The 17,243-nt window shown below is 26.4% G+C and overlaps 4 protein-coding genes across 16 annotated transcripts in view; 3 read left to right on the top strand and 1 right to left on the bottom strand.

Annotated features, from left to right (window-relative positions):
• Window positions 1-183: 183 nt before the first annotated feature.
• On the top strand, window positions 184-5,945 carry Dd (CTD nuclear envelope phosphatase 1-like protein dullard). Of its 4 annotated transcripts, none has more exons than XM_086914291.1 (6): window positions 184-236; window positions 885-1,385; window positions 2,069-2,135; window positions 2,227-2,428; window positions 2,697-2,914; window positions 4,332-5,945. In XM_086914291.1, the coding sequence occupies exons 2-6, from the start codon at window positions 1,296-1,298 to the stop codon at window positions 4,475-4,477; spliced, it is 723 nt and encodes a 240-aa protein (XP_086770417.1). In that variant the 5' UTR covers window positions 184-236; window positions 885-1,295; the 3' UTR covers window positions 4,478-5,945. The 4 variants fall into 4 exon arrangements, 2 of the variants coding, with proteins under 2 accessions (XP_086770417.1, XP_012340868.2); XR_015294155.1 differs by lacking the exon at window positions 184-236 and adding an exon at window positions 3,860-4,034 and having other exon boundaries at window positions 889-1,385; XR_015294154.1 differs by lacking the exon at window positions 184-236 and adding an exon at window positions 3,860-4,034 and having other exon boundaries at window positions 953-1,394.
• Window positions 5,946-6,075: 130 nt separating this feature from the next.
• Window positions 6,076-8,621, bottom strand: Pex14 (peroxisomal biogenesis factor 14). The gene is made up of 4 exons (XM_012485402.3): window positions 8,037-8,621; window positions 7,531-7,854; window positions 7,227-7,462; window positions 6,076-6,739 (listed from the first exon to the last, which is right to left on the bottom strand). Exons 1-4 carry the CDS (start codon window positions 8,085-8,087, stop codon window positions 6,553-6,555), a joined length of 798 nt encoding a protein of 265 aa, XP_012340856.1. The 5' UTR covers window positions 8,088-8,621; the 3' UTR covers window positions 6,076-6,552.
• Window positions 8,622-8,775: 154 nt separating this feature from the next.
• Window positions 8,776-12,038, top strand: AP-2mu (adaptor protein complex 2, mu subunit). The gene is made up of 5 exons (XM_003689846.4): window positions 8,776-8,913; window positions 9,736-10,116; window positions 10,215-10,465; window positions 10,543-10,799; window positions 10,903-12,038. Exons 2-5 carry the CDS (start codon window positions 9,777-9,779, stop codon window positions 11,381-11,383), a joined length of 1,329 nt encoding a protein of 442 aa, XP_003689894.1. The 5' UTR covers window positions 8,776-8,913; window positions 9,736-9,776; the 3' UTR covers window positions 11,384-12,038.
• Window positions 12,039-13,043: 1,005 nt separating this feature from the next.
• Window positions 13,044-17,243, top strand: part of Camta (Calmodulin-binding transcription activator) — a 99,969-nt gene continuing 95,769 nt past the window's right edge. For all 10 annotated transcript variants that reach the window (XR_015294152.1, XR_015294153.1, XM_086914285.1 and 7 more), the window contains exon 1: window positions 13,044-13,505. The gene's annotated coding sequence lies outside the window, so the exon portion shown is untranslated. The remainder of the gene's footprint in view (window positions 13,506-17,243) is intronic.

Raw genomic sequence — 17,243 nt, 5'->3', positions numbered from 1 at the left:
TCAGTGTGTGCTTTTGATTGGTGCAAAACTAACCAATCACATAGATTGAAATAGACATTCAATCGTAAATGGAAGATGAAACAATTGTATATCCAATCAAATTGTTAGAAATTTTGAAAATATGAGCCAATAATATGACAATAATATAATTATAATGCTTTTCATATATGTTCAAACGTATATAATTGCAAATTACAAGCCCCGGAGAATGTTATTTTTAAGTTTTCACTTTTACGGTAAGTTCCATTAATCCAAAAAAAGAGTGATCTAAAAACGAATGATAATGTTTTTTTTTAAATTCCTACTAAACAATAATTCGTGTAGCTTAATTAATATTATCTTAGATAGCAGAATGAATTAGCAAATTTCTAGTGAATTTTAATATTATTTATTTGACTTATTCAGAATGAAAATATAGTAATAAAAGAATTAAATATTACGTCATTTTTGCAATAAAAAAAAGAGAAAAATGACCGCGTGCTTCAGTTTTTGGATACTATAAAAACTGAATATCATATTTTAATATTAATTCAATATAATTGATAATTGATTTTTTTTATAAAAAAATAAGATGATACTTTACTTATTTTTAGCAATTTTAATCTATAAAGATGATGGATGTACTTATTATTGTATATGACGTACAGTATACTAAATACCGGCATTTTTTGTGACATGTAATTGCATATATAATGTATTTATATATTATTACATCTTTGAAAGATTAAAAAAAAAAGTTTTAAATTTATAATTTGCTTTTAAATTTTTAAATAAATAATCAATATCTTTTTTTATTTATCTTTTTATCAATGTCATTCAATTGTAATAAAGAGCATATAAATAATTTAGCTATTAAGTATATTTCTCGATTTTCTCTTATACAGTTGATTTGCTGAAAATATGAAGTGTATATAAAATAAAATTTTGAGAACATCATGCGTGCTAGTGTAGCGCATGGAAAAATTGGGTCGATGTGCGAAAGATGGCGGCTACTGCGTGGTGTGCGTGAAAAAGATTCGTGCGTAGATTTTGTCTGTAGTTTTTATCAAAACATGACAAAATATGGAAAAATCTATTTACATGTGCACAAGGCTACTATAGGTGAAAGATTCGTAATGTTGATGAATATTCAGATTCCATGTTTCCCATCCGCGTAAAAGTCGTTTGTTTACGATAAAGTTTGTATAATACTTCAACGTGAAGTGAAGTGTTGCAAGGGAAAAAGAGACCCTAACATAGACGAGATTGGAGATCAAGTGCAGCCGGACTTCGGCCCGGTAAGAAGATCAGTAGAGATGCTGAAGCAATTGCAAATGGGGATGAGAGCTTTTCTCTTGATGGCCTCCCGAGTGTGGACATGCGTCTTCTTTCTTCTCAAGAAGCAGGTTAGAGCCGTAAGTAGGTGCTTCGCGCCTCTATCAGCTTTTTTCTTTTTTAAGATTTTCATAACATAACATCCTTTATCATATCAATTTTCTAATTAAATAAATTAGTTCCTTCTTTAATTTATAATAATTTTTTATTGATTCCAATGAATATTTATTATTATCATATTGTGATATTACAGCGTGTTCAATGATGCACTGTTGTCTACGTTAAAATATTCCATTTGATTATTAAAAATTTCTTTTTTTAATATTATTATCTTGTTTTTTGTGTCTGATATTAATTTTTATATATAATAAGTTTAATTATCCTTATTTTTTTTAGAGGTTTGAAAAATTTTATTAGTTTTATATATTTTTTTATGTTTTATACTATTAATTAATATTTTTAATTAGCAAACGATGTGCATATTAAATTTGATATATGTATTGCATTTCTCATATATATATATATATTATATATTATATATTATATAAGTATTCTATAATAGTAATGTAAATAATGACATTTGTTTATTATAAAACAAATGAATTTTTAATGGTTATTTCTTTTATTCCACATTTTTATTTTTGTTATATATTTTATGTTACTAACATTCTATGTAAAACATTGTATATTTTATGTCAAATATATTTAATCAATTATAAATTATTTTTTATTTTATAATTGATTAATTTTTTAGATATCACAAATGCAACCTGTTAAATATGAAATCTTCCCATTATCTCCATTATCAAGGCATAGACTTAGTAAGTATTATTTACATTTTAACAGTTGCATTTTTAACAGTGTTAAAAAATATTATTGTTTAGTATAATATGTAACTAAAATATATTATAGGTATAGTTAAAAGGAAAGTATTAGTATTGGATTTAGATGAAACATTAATTCACTCTCATCATGATGGAGTGGCAAGGCCAACAGTTAGATTTGGTACACCACCAGATTTTATTCTTAAAGTGAAGATAGACAGACATCCTGTCAGATTTTTTGTCCACAAAAGACCACATGTAGATTTCTTTTTAGATATTGTTAGTCAATGGTAAGTTTAATTATTACAAAATAAATAAGAAAACATTAAAGTTAGATGATTTTGACTTTAAAATCATCATTAAAAAAACAAGAAATTATATCAATTATGAATAATTAGTATTTTTAATGTAATTGATTATATGTATTAAATATTATTACTATTAAATATATATTAAATATTAAATATATAATATTAATAAATATTAATATTTTAATTACTAATTTTAAATTACTAAATATTAAATATATTACTATTTATTTTTTTTTTTTTCTTTAAGGTATGAATTAGTGGTTTTCACTGCTTCCATGGAAATCTATGGTGCAGCTGTTGCAGAAAAGTTAGATAATAACAGGGGTATATTAAGAAGAAGATATTATAGACAACATTGTACTCCAGAAATGGGTTCCTATACTAAAGATTTATCTGCAATTTGTTCTGATTTAGCATCAGTCTTTATACTTGATAATAGTCCTGGAGCTTACAGAGCCTATCCTCGTAAGTATAACATTTATTTTCCTCATTTTAATGATATTAATTTCTGATTACTCTTATAATTGTAGTTGCTTGTTTAAATTTGATAAATTATTTTATTTCATACATATTAAAAATAATCATATATTGTAAAATTCTTTAATTTTAATTTTGTGTATGATATAACAATCATGTACAAATTATTGTACAAATAAAATAAAATGTATAAATAATCAATAAAAGAAAATAGAAATTTATATATAATATATAAATTTAATATTCTTATTCATGGTTCTATATTTTTATAAGTTTAAATTGCTGTTGTTGTATCATATATTATGTATTACAACCTGTAGTCAGAACTTGCTTACATGAGCACAATTATGTGTAGTGGAATAATTTCCTATTTTGATCTAAATTAAAAATTTAAATAAATGTTTCAAAATTATTTTTAGATAAACTTCAACCAATTTAAGTTCATAATGAAATTGAATTCAAGTATTCTATAATTTTCACATTTGTCTATTTTAATTAAAAATATTTTTGAAGTATTAATTACAATTTTTAAATATTCAGAAATTGGTATTTTTCATCTAACTTTTTTAATACAAAATTCTTTCTAGAATATATTTTAAAAATTTGTTTATCTATTCAGTTGTCAATATTGAATTAATCATTGTGATTTTATTTTATAAATTAATTTGATTAATGAAATTCATATGATTAATATATGAAATTTACTATCAATAAAAGATATATGTGTGATTTATGTGTATTTATTACTTTTATTGTCTTTGTAATTATTTTAAATAAAAAATGCTGCATTAATGACATGAAACATTGGCATACTATAGTTTTGTTTCAAATCATTTAATTTCTAGACTTACAACTTATATAGTTTGACTGGATTAACAAATAATAAAATTAAAAGTTGAGATAAACTTTATTGAAAAACATATCTATTTGCAGCTATCAGCGTTGATGTTCTGTAAGCAAGCACTGAATACAGGCCTATGGATAGATGTAAAATATGCTCAATTGCCAATGCTCCTCCACTTGAATAAGCACTGGACACTACGCCGAATTGGCAATGAACTAATTTCAACTGTTTTAATCATTTTTTTTAATAATTCCTGTGTATCAGGTACTAGTTTAAAGATTAGATTTTATTTTTATATTCAATAATTTTTTATCTGCAACATTCAAGAAAATCATAATTTAAAATTCATCTATCTAAACTTAGAAATATATCAATTATTATAAAAATAAAATACTATGTAAAATTTTCTTGGATGTTATGTTGGACAGCTATAATTTAAATAATAATTTTATATAATATTTAATTTTTAGATATTTTAAATCTAATCTTATTCATGTGTTAAATATATATTTTAGATAACAATTATTTATACCTATATTTCTTTTTTTTTTGTTATCGCAGATAACGCAATACCAATAAAGTCTTGGTTTAGCGACGCGGGAGATACTGCTTTATTGAGTTTACTTCCTGTTTTGGATGCTCTTCGTTTTACACAAGACGTACGGTCCGTTCTTTCAAGGAATTTACATTTACATCATACTTGGTAGCATAGTTTGGATTAAGTAATAAATTAGATTTATTAGAGATCGAGCTGCAAAACGTTTAGCGTGTTTAATCTAGGATTATTGTTATTGGTAATAGATATAGGATGCTGACTAAATGATGAGACGATGATCCCTGATCCCCTGTCCTCATTTTCTACGCTCGTTAGAAAATAAAAACGTAGCGAGTAAGTCTGAAAGGGAATGGGACCTTTAACCAAACTATTTACATTAGCACAAAATGTCCTGATATTTTCGTTATGTTCATGTGTGCGCAATAATATATATATATATACGTATGCGTACACAACACATATACATACACAAATCGAGAGAGAGAGAGAAAGTGGGCTTTCTTAAAAAAAGAAAAAATGTATTTGCCAAAGATTGAGATTTTAAATTAATATAGATTTATACGTATATTTCACTTGAAATAATTTTGTTCTAAGTGAAAATATTATACAAAACGTTTTAAGTATTTTGCCACACATGATAAAAAAAGTGTTATATTTTTTAAACGAATTATTTCTGTTATATATAATATTATTAAACATAAAGTATAGTATAAAAAAAAAAAATAAAAAAAATACTAAGTCACAGTTTAAACGGACTTTGCTGTAACTCACTGTATCAGTGAGGCAGTTATCCTGAATATATCTAATAATAAAAAGAAGTATTAATGAACTATAAAGAAGCGATATTTGATTTCAATAAATTTTTCGAAAAATGGAAATTGTTTAATTGTATGTACGATGTTATACATCAAAAAGAAGTACGAATGAAGTAACAGTAAATAGATGAAATCGTGCATATACCTATATACTTTATTTGTTTATTTCATCATTCAAAAATACTATTAAAAATTATTATAGTTTATACAATGATAGGAAATGTATTTGTTGCAGAATGATGATTGAGTGAATGAACAATGTAATCAAGCGATTAAACATTTTACATAGCATTTATACATGTATATTATGTATGTATATGTATAAATGTTAGTTTTACTTAATTATAAAAATTCGATTTAAAAAATATGCCCATGTGCACAAGAATGAAATAATGATACTTTGTTCTCAAATAAATTATAAATAATTGAGAACATTTGTTTATTTATTGACATATATCAAACAAATTGCTCACATGGATTTATATTATTAATAGTAATTTATTCCAAAGTAAGAAGAGCCATGGGTAATAGATATAGGATAAGGCAGGATTATATTACACTCAATAAAAATAATGTCTTTCTGTACATAGTAAACCTATATGTACATGTATGGATGTTCTGTTATCACATACATGCAACTATATGTATATGTTAAGAAAAAATATTAATTTTTTAATTTCAAATATACATTGCAAACAACTTGTATAAACATAGTCCATAACTAAATATGGTTCTATGTATCGCGATTGTCTTTTTAAATTCAAATATGGATTAAAATGTACATATTTAGTTTATAAAGATAAATTGTATTTTTGGTTTTTACCTTTCCCATAATATTGTTAAGTATTTTAAATAGATTATTTATTTTAAGTAATTATTAATATTAAATAGTAATGTACTTTCTTGCGTTATGAATAATATTAAGAAAATATTCTTATTTTGTATTTAATTTTTTATTTTCATAAAAATTATTAAACAATATGTGAGGCCTTTAACAGCAGAGATGGAACATCGACGCTAATAATCAATGCGGAACAAATACTAATTCCTTTAAACTTTTCTATATAAGAAAACAAGAAATTAAGTAACAATTACCATTTCCGAAAATTTAATATTATTTATAAAATAATGCATTATATGTATCTCTTTGCTTTATAATTAGCTTTAAATAGTTTTTTTTTTTTTTTTTTTTTTTAGATAAAACAATTATATCTAATCTGATTTTGTAGTACAAAGTTAAAATAGAATTAAACAAATGAATTGATAATACAATAATTATAAGAACATCGATTTTCAATATATATTACAAATGATCATTATGTATTCCTTTCACGACATCACAGAGTATTTTATATATCGAAGACTGTTATGATGGAAGTGAATTTTTATAAATTATTATATTATTTTAATTTTACACCTTAGGTGGATCTTCGCGGATCATTTCCAGAGAACTATCCGAGTTATTAGCGCTACTTCCACTTCCAGCATCATCTTCTCGTTCAGTTGCTTTTTCTTGACTTGTACCTGCAGCATCTAATTGCCATGTTGGTATAGATATAGATGTTGGCACTGATGTTGGTGCACTTGGAAATTGTTTTCTGTTTAAAATTCGAAATTTTGGTAAATATACAAATATTTATGAATTCCTTGACTTTCTATGTACAAATTTTATAGAACTTTGGTAATACTAAGTACAAAATTTTGCAAGAATATTAAAACATAGAATCTGTGTTTTTTATATCTTTTTTGTCAATCAATCATGATTTGATTGATATATTTTATAGTTCTTTTATTCAAAAAATTTTTACTTTTGTATTTTCAAATAAATATATCTGAGAGATTGAATCTGAAATATATACATGTTTGTATGTGTGTGAGTCAGTATAAAAAGAATAAATATAAACTTTTGTATAAAAATTATATCTTAAGATTAATGTATAAATTTAAAAATAAAATAGAATATGATGTATAAACAAAATGATCATCTTGTATAGCAATAAATGTTATTATCAAATTGTTAATTACATATTGTATTCTAATGTTTCAATATGTAATTATATTAAAATACATATATGTATATTATACCTTGATAAAAGTAAAGATTTGAGACTAGCTAAATCTTGTTTCAATTCTTGTACCAATTGAGGTATCATTGGATCCATAGATTGATTTTGTGTCAATTTTTGTACATCCTCCTCGACTTTTGAAATAGATTGTTTTACTTCTTTCATAGAATTTTGAATACTCTTATCTAACTCAGTGACTGAATCTTTTATACTATCTTTCTTTTTCCGGCCAAATAGTAATGGTTCAATAAATTTCTACAATAGAGTATGTTCAACTTGTATGATTTTAAAATAACATTTGTATCATATACATTCAATAATACCTTATAGAACCAATATACGCAATATATAGTAACACCAATTAATGCAGTAGCATTGAAGAATTCTTTTATTCTTTGGAAAATAGTTATTTGGCATGGGTATATTTGTTGAAAGTACGGATACATATGACCTTGTGGAATAGGAACCACGGTATAATCTTTTGAATTATTGACATTTTGATCAATTGTTATATCTATAGAAGCTAATTTAAATGCTCTTTTAATCTCTTCCTCAGTTAAACCTTTTCTTTGAAGAAATTCTTGTTTACGTCCAATAGGACTATTTTGTACCTTAGGATTTTGTAGAAATTCCACTGCAGTTTTTACCTTAAAAAATTTTTGTGAATTAAAATATATGTATGTATATGCATATCAATGCTTATATAATAGATCAATGTATGGTTTCATACTTATCGATATTCTGAAAAATATTAGGATCTAAATAAATATACATACATATATATATATATACATATGTGTATATAACCCAAAGAATAGTAGAAACTTACTAAATTTTCCCTCAAAGTAAGGTTATTATTATTTCCATCTTGGTCACTCATTGTTTGTACTATGAAGTACTATGTAGAAGAAGAACTACGAACGGAATATTCAATTCTTTCATATGCAAATCATTTTGCAATACTGGGTACACATGTATCCGAAAATATTACAACGCGCAAGCGTTGATATAAACACTTGGTATACTATATCTTGACTATTAAAGAGTTTTAAATATTTATCAAATAAGTTATTGAACTTTATATTGTTTGATTAAAATATAATTTATATATAATTATGAAATGGAATAAATATAAACATTATATAATAAATAATATAATAAAAGTATAGAATTATTTATATATATAATGCATATTAATGCATATATTTTATTGACTGTACTGTAAGAGTAAAAAAAAAAAAAAAAAAATAGAATCAGCATAATCAAAAATTTTTTGAATTTTGAATATACAAAGAAAGTGTTGGATTAGTAAATTTTTTACAGATATAATTCAATATTATTTTTAATATTTTTATTATAGTGATTAAGCATATAAATGTACAACTACCGGTTTTGAAATCAATACAACAACCCTATTTGCCCTATAAATGTATAATTAAGATATTTTTAAACGTAACAATACATAGATGAATTTAAATTTAGGAACAATAATTTCTTATATTTTACATTAATTAATTGTTATTTCAAATATAACGTTTTAATATTGTAATATTATATATCTGAAACACGTAGTATAAAGAAGTGGGTGTTGCTTTCGTCATTTGATAGTTCGCACTTGTATCAGAAGGTTGGTACTGTTACTGTACGTTTCGGAGGCTGATACAAATTAGCATCTCTTATTTTATTAAACGCACTAGAAGTCATGCGTAAGTAATTTTTCACAATTTTGAAATTCATATTTGTAAATATTTGCATATTATAATTTTCAAAAAATTTTTGATAATATTAATGCCTATGGTATAGGTCGTTCATTTCCGATCAATAATACTAACCGTTTACAAGACATATTAGAGAACCTCAAATGTCATTTAAGAAAAGGGGCGTTATCCTTTTATATTGTATAAAAAATATATATTAATTTTTAAATAAACTAAATTTTTTACCTTTTTGAAAGATAATTATTATGATATTCAGATGATATATTTTTGTTCTTAAAAAATATTTTTCTCACATTTTTCATTCATTGATTTTTGTAATTTTTTTTTTTAATAGATTTTAGAATATTTTTTATATGTTATATTTATTTTTTATTGTACTTATTATAGATTATCATTGTATTAAAAATTATAAAATTAAATAGGTTAAGATTACATTTAAAAAGATTTCTAATATATTAAATATTAGACATATTTTGTTCTATATAATTTATAAATATGTTTTTTGAGCAATTTATATAATAATTTAATTAATAATATTTATGAATTATAATATATTTTGTTAAATTTTATTATCTCTTTATTAAACTTTACTAAATTTTATTATTAATTGAGAAATAAAACCTAAGTTGAGATTTATTTTATCATTCAAATAGAGCATTTTATTTTAGAATATATTTTATTTTAGATATTTATATATTTTTTTCATTTTTATATATTTGTATGCATATTTTATATATTTTTTTACATTTTAATTTTTTATTAATACATAAATTATAATCCAATAATAACAAATAAATGATTTATTTATAGGTTGATTGTAATTGAAGTAATAAAAGGTACCCTCTGTCAAGATGATAGGGGGTTTATTTGTGTATAATCATAAAGGAGAAGTTCTTATCTCCAGAGTATATAGAGATGACATTGGACGAAATGCAGTTGATGCATTTCGTGTTAATGTTATCCATGCCAGACAACAAGTACGCTCTCCTGTTACTAACATTGCCAGAACATCATTCTTTCATATAAAACGGGCTAATATTTGGTTGGCTGCTGTTACCAAACAAAATGTTAATGCTGCAATGGTTTTTGAATTTTTATTAAAAATCATTGATGTTATGCAATCATACTTTGGTAAGATTTCTGAGGAAAATATCAAGAACAACTTTGTGTTAATTTATGAATTATTGGATGGTGAGTATTATTGCATATCTATAAGTATTTATATTCATGAATATTGTATATGTAAAATGAATATTTTATGCTAAAGTGTAATTAAATTTATTGTCTAGAAATTTTGGATTTTGGATATCCTCAGAACTGTGACACTGGAGTATTAAAAACGTTTATTACCCAACAAGGTGTTAAATCAGCAACAAAGGAAGAACAAGCTCAAATAACTTCACAAGTAACTGGTCAAATTGGATGGAGAAGAGAGGGTATTAAATATAGACGGAATGAATTATTCCTTGATGTACTTGAATATGTGAATCTTTTAATGAGTCCTCAAGGACAAGTGTTAAGTGCACATGTTGCTGGGAAGGTTATTATTTTAAAGATAGAAATAGAAAAAGCTGAAATATTAGGAAATTTATTAATCTAATACTTTTATTCTAATAGGTTGTGATGAAATCTTATTTATCTGGAATGCCAGAATGTAAGTTTGGAATCAATGATAAAATTGTTATGGAAGCTAAAGGTATGAAAGGTGGAAGCGGTTTGGGAGGTGGTGGTGATGATCCTACAGGTGCTAGATCTGGAAAACCTGTGGTTGTAATTGATGATTGTCAATTTCATCAATGTGTCAAGCTTAGTAAATTTGAGACAGAGCATGCCATAAGTTTCATACCTCCTGATGGGGAATTTGAGTTGATGAGGTAAACATTCTTTGAAATTGATGAAATGATATTGTAAAAAGAAATTAATGTGTAAAATTGTAAATTATTTGATATTTTTTTTTGTAATATTTTTGTAATATAGATACCGTACCACTAAGGATATATCATTGCCATTTCGCGTTATTCCATTAGTACGAGAAGTAGGACGTACAAAAATGGAAGTGAAGGCAGTACTAAAATCAAACTTTAAACCTTCTTTGTTGGGACAGAAGATTGAAGTTAGAGTACCTACTCCTTTAAATACTGCTGGAGTACAATTAATTTGTTTAAAAGGGAAAGCAAAGTATAAAGCATCTGAAAATGCTATTGTATGGAAAATTAAGCGTATGGCTGGTATGAAAGAAACTCAGCTATCGGCTGAAATTGATTTACTTGAAACCGATACGAAGAAAAGATGGACCCGACCACCAATATCTATGAATTTCGAAGTACCATTTGCACCTTCTGGATTCAAAGTTCGTTATTTAAAAGTATTTGAATCCAAATTAAATTATTCTGATCATGATGTTATAAAATGGGTGAGATATATAGGCAGAAGTGGTCTATATGAAACACGATGTTAATGTATCATCGCATTAATTGTAAATGAATAATCTCAAGGCATAAATACGATTTTCTCAAAATCATCTCTTTAAAGCGCATATTTATAAAACAGTTTTCTGAAATATTCAGATTAACTGATATATGATTAAAAAAAAAAGAAAAAAGATAGATACCAAGAGGGGAAAATCTTTGTGCCAATGTTTTTTTGTAATCTGATTTTTTCATGTACATATTATATTTTATTGTAATATGAGTGAGTTCTTTTTAAGAACCTTTTGTACAACATTTTATTCTATCTGAGTTTTAGTAAAATTCCTACTTATGTGAAAATTAATATTTGTCATTTTCATCGAATTGTAAATTTTAATCTTGAATGTAAGTGTATTACATCATATCTCATTATACATTAATTGTATTTTTTATTCTTTTTATGATGAATAAGAAAATATGACTAAGTTATGAAATAAGAAAATTCATGACCTCTTTGGTATCATTATAACAAAGAAATTTAAACATCGCAATATTTAAAATGCGCTCAAGAAGTTTAGATTATTGAAAATATTTGTTGTCATTTATGAAAATGAATAGAGAATATCTTGATTCATTGTAAAGGAATGATTTTGTCTCTCTATGTTAAAATTCATATGCATAATAAAGTATGTATGTAATTTAAAATTTTATTATTTTTCATAAATAATATTAATTTTTAAACGATTGATTTCTGTATCGTTAATTATAAATTAATTTTTATATTCTTCATTATAAATTTTCGAATATAATAGTAAAATGAAAAAAAAAAACAATACAATTGTAAAAAACAGTTATAACGGTCATTTTTGAATTTTAAAATATTTAAAATTAATATAAATCTTTTGTAGTTCTTTTTTATAAAGTCATCAGATATGATTTTTATTTTTTGGTAAAATTTTTATTCTAGTGTGAAAATATTCATAAATTCATTTAGAAATCAATCATAAGATGTAATAGAATATTAAAGTTACAAAATTTTTTCATTGTCATTTTTCTTAATTCACTAAAAATTTTTTTAATAATTAATAATAATTATATAAACTCACCATATTACAGTTATTTTTGCAGTGAGGAGGCCAATTGTGATATTCATCTCAAACTTCTTTTTTGAAATAAATTGCATTTCGATAATGCAAATTGCAAAAATCCGCGAAATAACTAACGGATATAATTCAAATTGCAAGTAGAGTCAAATCATGCAAGTCAAATCGACGCGATTGGGTATGCGCAATGATTCATTAATATAGATCGAAATTAAAATTAATCTAATATATTAATATTTAATATATATTTTTTAACTTGTTATTTGAATTACAGTTTAATAAATATTTTTTAAATTGGTTTTTTATATAATAATTGCAATTTAAATTACATTTTTGAATAGGAAGTTTATAATTATAAATTTATATAGACATTTATACCGGAAGTCAAGATTATATATCAAGATTTAGTTTTGCTTATTTTTCAATAAAAATTATATTGTGATATTTTTACTTCATATTTTAACGAAGAAAAATAGGTACGTAATAATGAAAATAAATTATAGATTTAATTATTCTTGCAAATTGTTCGTTAAAATTAAAAATTATATTTTTTTCATAATTGATCGAGTAATTGATTTGACGCGCAATAAATTGAATGCTCTCATGAATACTAATGGTAAAAAAAGAGGCAAAGGGACGTGTCCTAATTAGTTTTAATTTATCGGATTAAAGAAGGTTTCAAGTATATATAAATCAATCGGTGTGGATTTGAAATAGAAATTTAAATTCGAAACAGAGTTTCTCATCTACATATTATTCGTTTGCTTTGGTGGTAGAACGTGATAACTTCTGCTTTGGCGCATGCGGCTCGTAGCCATACCCGTGCTCGTACCTGTCATGGATTCCAAGGATCGACCGCGAGCGCAGGCACGCGTGATCGCACGATTTTATGCGTGAAAATCAACGATACATCGAGAAATCCATATACAAAAGTAATGCACGATTATGAATCGGTGGTAAAGTGGTGATTTTGCACTGATCCAAGTGTTGGCGTCGTGTAAACAATCGTCTCAAGATGAATCCTCTTGACATGGGTTACGAGTCTTCTGTCACACGGAGCATAGATATCGTGAGTATTTGATAAAATGAATCATTTTATTCGATAAAATCTATATTTAATCGCGATAAACAATACGATATATGTTTTATGCTACGATTCATATTTATATTTTATATTGTCTCAGTTTCGGAACGTCTAATTTTGTAGAAATTTTTTTGAACGCGACCGATAATTTTTCTACCCATGATTACTTTTCGCTTCAGTGACTTTTAGTGGAAAGAAAATTTTTTGATTTTTGATCGGATTGTTAGTGTATAGGTTACATACGCGGTTGCGTATTGTATGTGCCACGTCTTCGAGGTCTCGTGGCGATTTTCACCGAGCAGTTTTATGGGTACCGCTATTTTTAGTACATACCGTAAACCTGCAACTCTGGCATAAACGAAGGTATTGAGAATTTTATAATTTTTGTTATATACGGCACGTGTTATTTCTCGAATCGAAGGCTCTATAATTATATCAAATGAATAATTGTGATTGGTATGTTCGTATCATGATTATCATGAAACATCTTGAAAGTACTAGTAAAATATATGATAAAATTTTGTTAATGATAATTCAATGAGATAAAAAATGAATTATCTTTAAATTATTATTTTTGGCGGGAAATGGAAGGAAACATTTATAATAATCTATCGTGTATCGAAATGTCAGCGTGCAACGTGGTTCATTAAACGACGACCATTGTGTCTGGGCGAGCTCATCGTAATCAGCTGTTATCAAGAACGTTGTTATATGTGTTTCCTGCCACTTGTAGTTCTACTATTCTATCGTAACCAATACGAATCATCTTTACGGCTTCATTCTGAATTGTTAACTAATAAACCAACATCGTATTATCTCATTTTTGTCGGATATTTTATCATTCATCTTATCGCGCTACATCGGAAACGATAATCGATATTCTGCCAGTGAGACGGCTGAAATTTTAAGTTTCAGCAGAAACTATTAAAAGACAAAACGGACAGTGGTGCCTTAGAGGTGAAAAGCTGGTCGATTCAAAGTATACTTAGAAGCCAAGTTATAATCTTCTGTTTAAGGAAACCTTGTGCTTGATGTACACGTCGTGCGATGAACAAAGGACTGAATATTTTTAGGGAAAAACGAAAGCTACCAATATTTGATCGTTTATCACATTTTATATTAATTTTGTTAATATTTTTCTGTGATAATCCGCATGAATATTATTGCTTGGAGGATATATTTGTGAGTTGTGAATTTGAATAACAGTATAAGATATTGAATCATTTTTTAAATTGCTGTAAATAAGTGCTATTTCATTTTAATTTATTATTTATTTTACTTTTGATTAATTATATTAATTTGTTTCTTTTTTTTTATATTTTTTTTTAGTTAACAACAATTGTAGATATATATATATATAATACATATAAGATTTCTTGGCACCGATAATGCAAGTAAAAGTAGACACAAACTTCTTTGGACTTGTTGAGTCCAATATATGTATAACCGGTATTGTGTCTGGCATTGTGTAGGACGCTTAGAAATTGTACACAATACCAAGATTATACAGCGTGACTACACAACACCTGCACGCGTACTCTTGTCATATAAATTACGATGAGTGTTGTGCGCAAATGTGCATTATTAAAAAGCAAATAAATATAATAGACCATTATATGTGAGACTACTATCGAACGTATATAGCGGTTATCTGCCGATAGAACGGCACGTGCAACGATAATAATAGAACTGTAGGTGCATTCACATACGGGGGATACCTGTTGTGTAGTATGTTAAAGATACAAAGTTTCACGCTTAGGCTCACTTCAATCATCAGCGGAATTAGATCCGATTAAATCGATAAATTCAATCGAGCCATGGTGTTAGAAATACGCTTTTGCTTCTCAATAATATGTATCTTCGAACGATAGCTTACCAGAGTAGACTATTGTAACCTCTAACATCATATTCCATTGTTTGACGATCGATAAGTGTTCAATAGTTACCATAATGAGTTCTCGTAGCTTGGTTTTATGCCCAACTTTTGTTTCTTTTTTGCGCCTCCAGACAAAGTACATTTTTAGTATCCTCCAAGGTATCGATAACTTGTTTAAAAAGAATTAGGTCGACGTATTGTCTACGGAACGTCAGATTTGATCACAGATTCAGAATCAACCGTTTTGTATCTTACGTGGATATTATTTTTTCTTCATTTTTGAGATATAGATAAATCTGTGACGTCATTTTGCATTTATATATCACGAGCGCTTGTCAACTGGTTTTGTGCCCAAGGCCGTTCATACAGTGATAATCAAATTCCATTCCATTTGGAAGGCGTGTTCTAAAAATTCATTATATATTCTCTGGTTCTAATTATAGAAGTTCAATTACTTTGAATGAATGTCCCACGAACAATTGGTTTGATAAGAAAGATAGTAAAATGACGTATTAAAGGTCGTTAGATAAAATGATTCAAAAAAATCAGGTAAAGATTTTTCCTGATATTGTTCGTATTCCATTTAATCAAAAGTTTCATTACAATTTTATTCCGAATTATTGTTTAGTCATCATAATTATTTATATCGATCAGTCAAGTCTTAGATTTCTTTCAACCAGATATCTTTTTATATCTGGATTGTCAAGTTAGTAGATTTTTTATTGGTAAAATCTATGACTCCGTAGCAAACATACGTTGGATCAATGATAGGGAAGGTTGCTAATCACGTGGTGCTGAAGCAGCGATAATTAGGGAATGATAGGGATTGAATCGTGAGGAAATTTTATATATTTTCTAATGTAATCTTGTAAATTAATTCTCTAAAGTTAAACATAAAAATTAATTGTCCTATTTTTTTTCTTTTTCTTTTTCTTTTTTTATTAAATAACGTTAACGCAACTTTTATATCGCTCGATGCGGAAACGCGTATATCCGTTATCATTTCCTGTAATGTCATTGTAAAACATATATGGTACACTGTATCCTGGCTCCTTTCGTGACGAGAAATATGCTTCGAAACATTGTGAACGGCGTATATAGAAATGCATCTACTTTGTCCCATCGAAATAAATGCTCTTCGGCACGCGTTTCCCGCTCGTTTCGATTTGCAATAACGTTTATTTTATCGCAACGACACGAAAGTGTTCGGTATGTATCGAATATAAATAGCGTACGGTATTTCTCGCGCATGTGAATGATTTGCAGAAAAACGTACGATGTAACGCGATCAAATACGTTAATAGCAATTTGGTATTGCCGTGGGAAATGATATTGCTGGAAAAAGCCGATCTATTTTTGCGTTGCGTTAAATAGAGGTGTGCGAGGTCATTTTGTTTCACCGTTCTCCCATAATCGCCCTGTTTCCGCACGATTTTCATTCTTAATACGATCACCGTTAATGTACCATTACAATGTTATAAATGGCCAATTAACGTTACTATCGTGATACATTAAATGGTCGCATGGTTGTGAAGTCGATTAACAGATTTTCGAACACGTATCCCCGATTTTTCCTTTTCAAGGAGGAGAAACGTGATTAATATTCACGAACGAATGGAATAAAATTAACTTATTCAAATTTATTTTGTCCGATACGCAATCACGTGTCGGGATTTTCAATTATTTCGATAAAAAAAAAAAAAACTGTAAGACGAGTCTTATTTTTAACGTCCCCTTTCAATAAATCATTGAAAATTTCTGCATACGACGTGCACGTATTTACCGTTTCGCGTAGTCTCGACATTTTGTGGGAAAAGTGGAATTTAGAGGCTCCTATAGATTTTTAT

The sequence above is a fragment of the Apis florea genome, unplaced genomic scaffold, assembly GCF_048593485.1.
Source record: "Apis florea isolate Af1SG1 unplaced genomic scaffold, ASM4859348v1 contig_3587_pilon, whole genome shotgun sequence".
NCBI lineage: Eukaryota > Metazoa > Arthropoda > Insecta > Hymenoptera > Apidae > Apis > Apis florea.
Note: the sequence above shows the minus strand (reverse complement) of the source record. Positions and strands in the feature narration are given on the sequence as shown.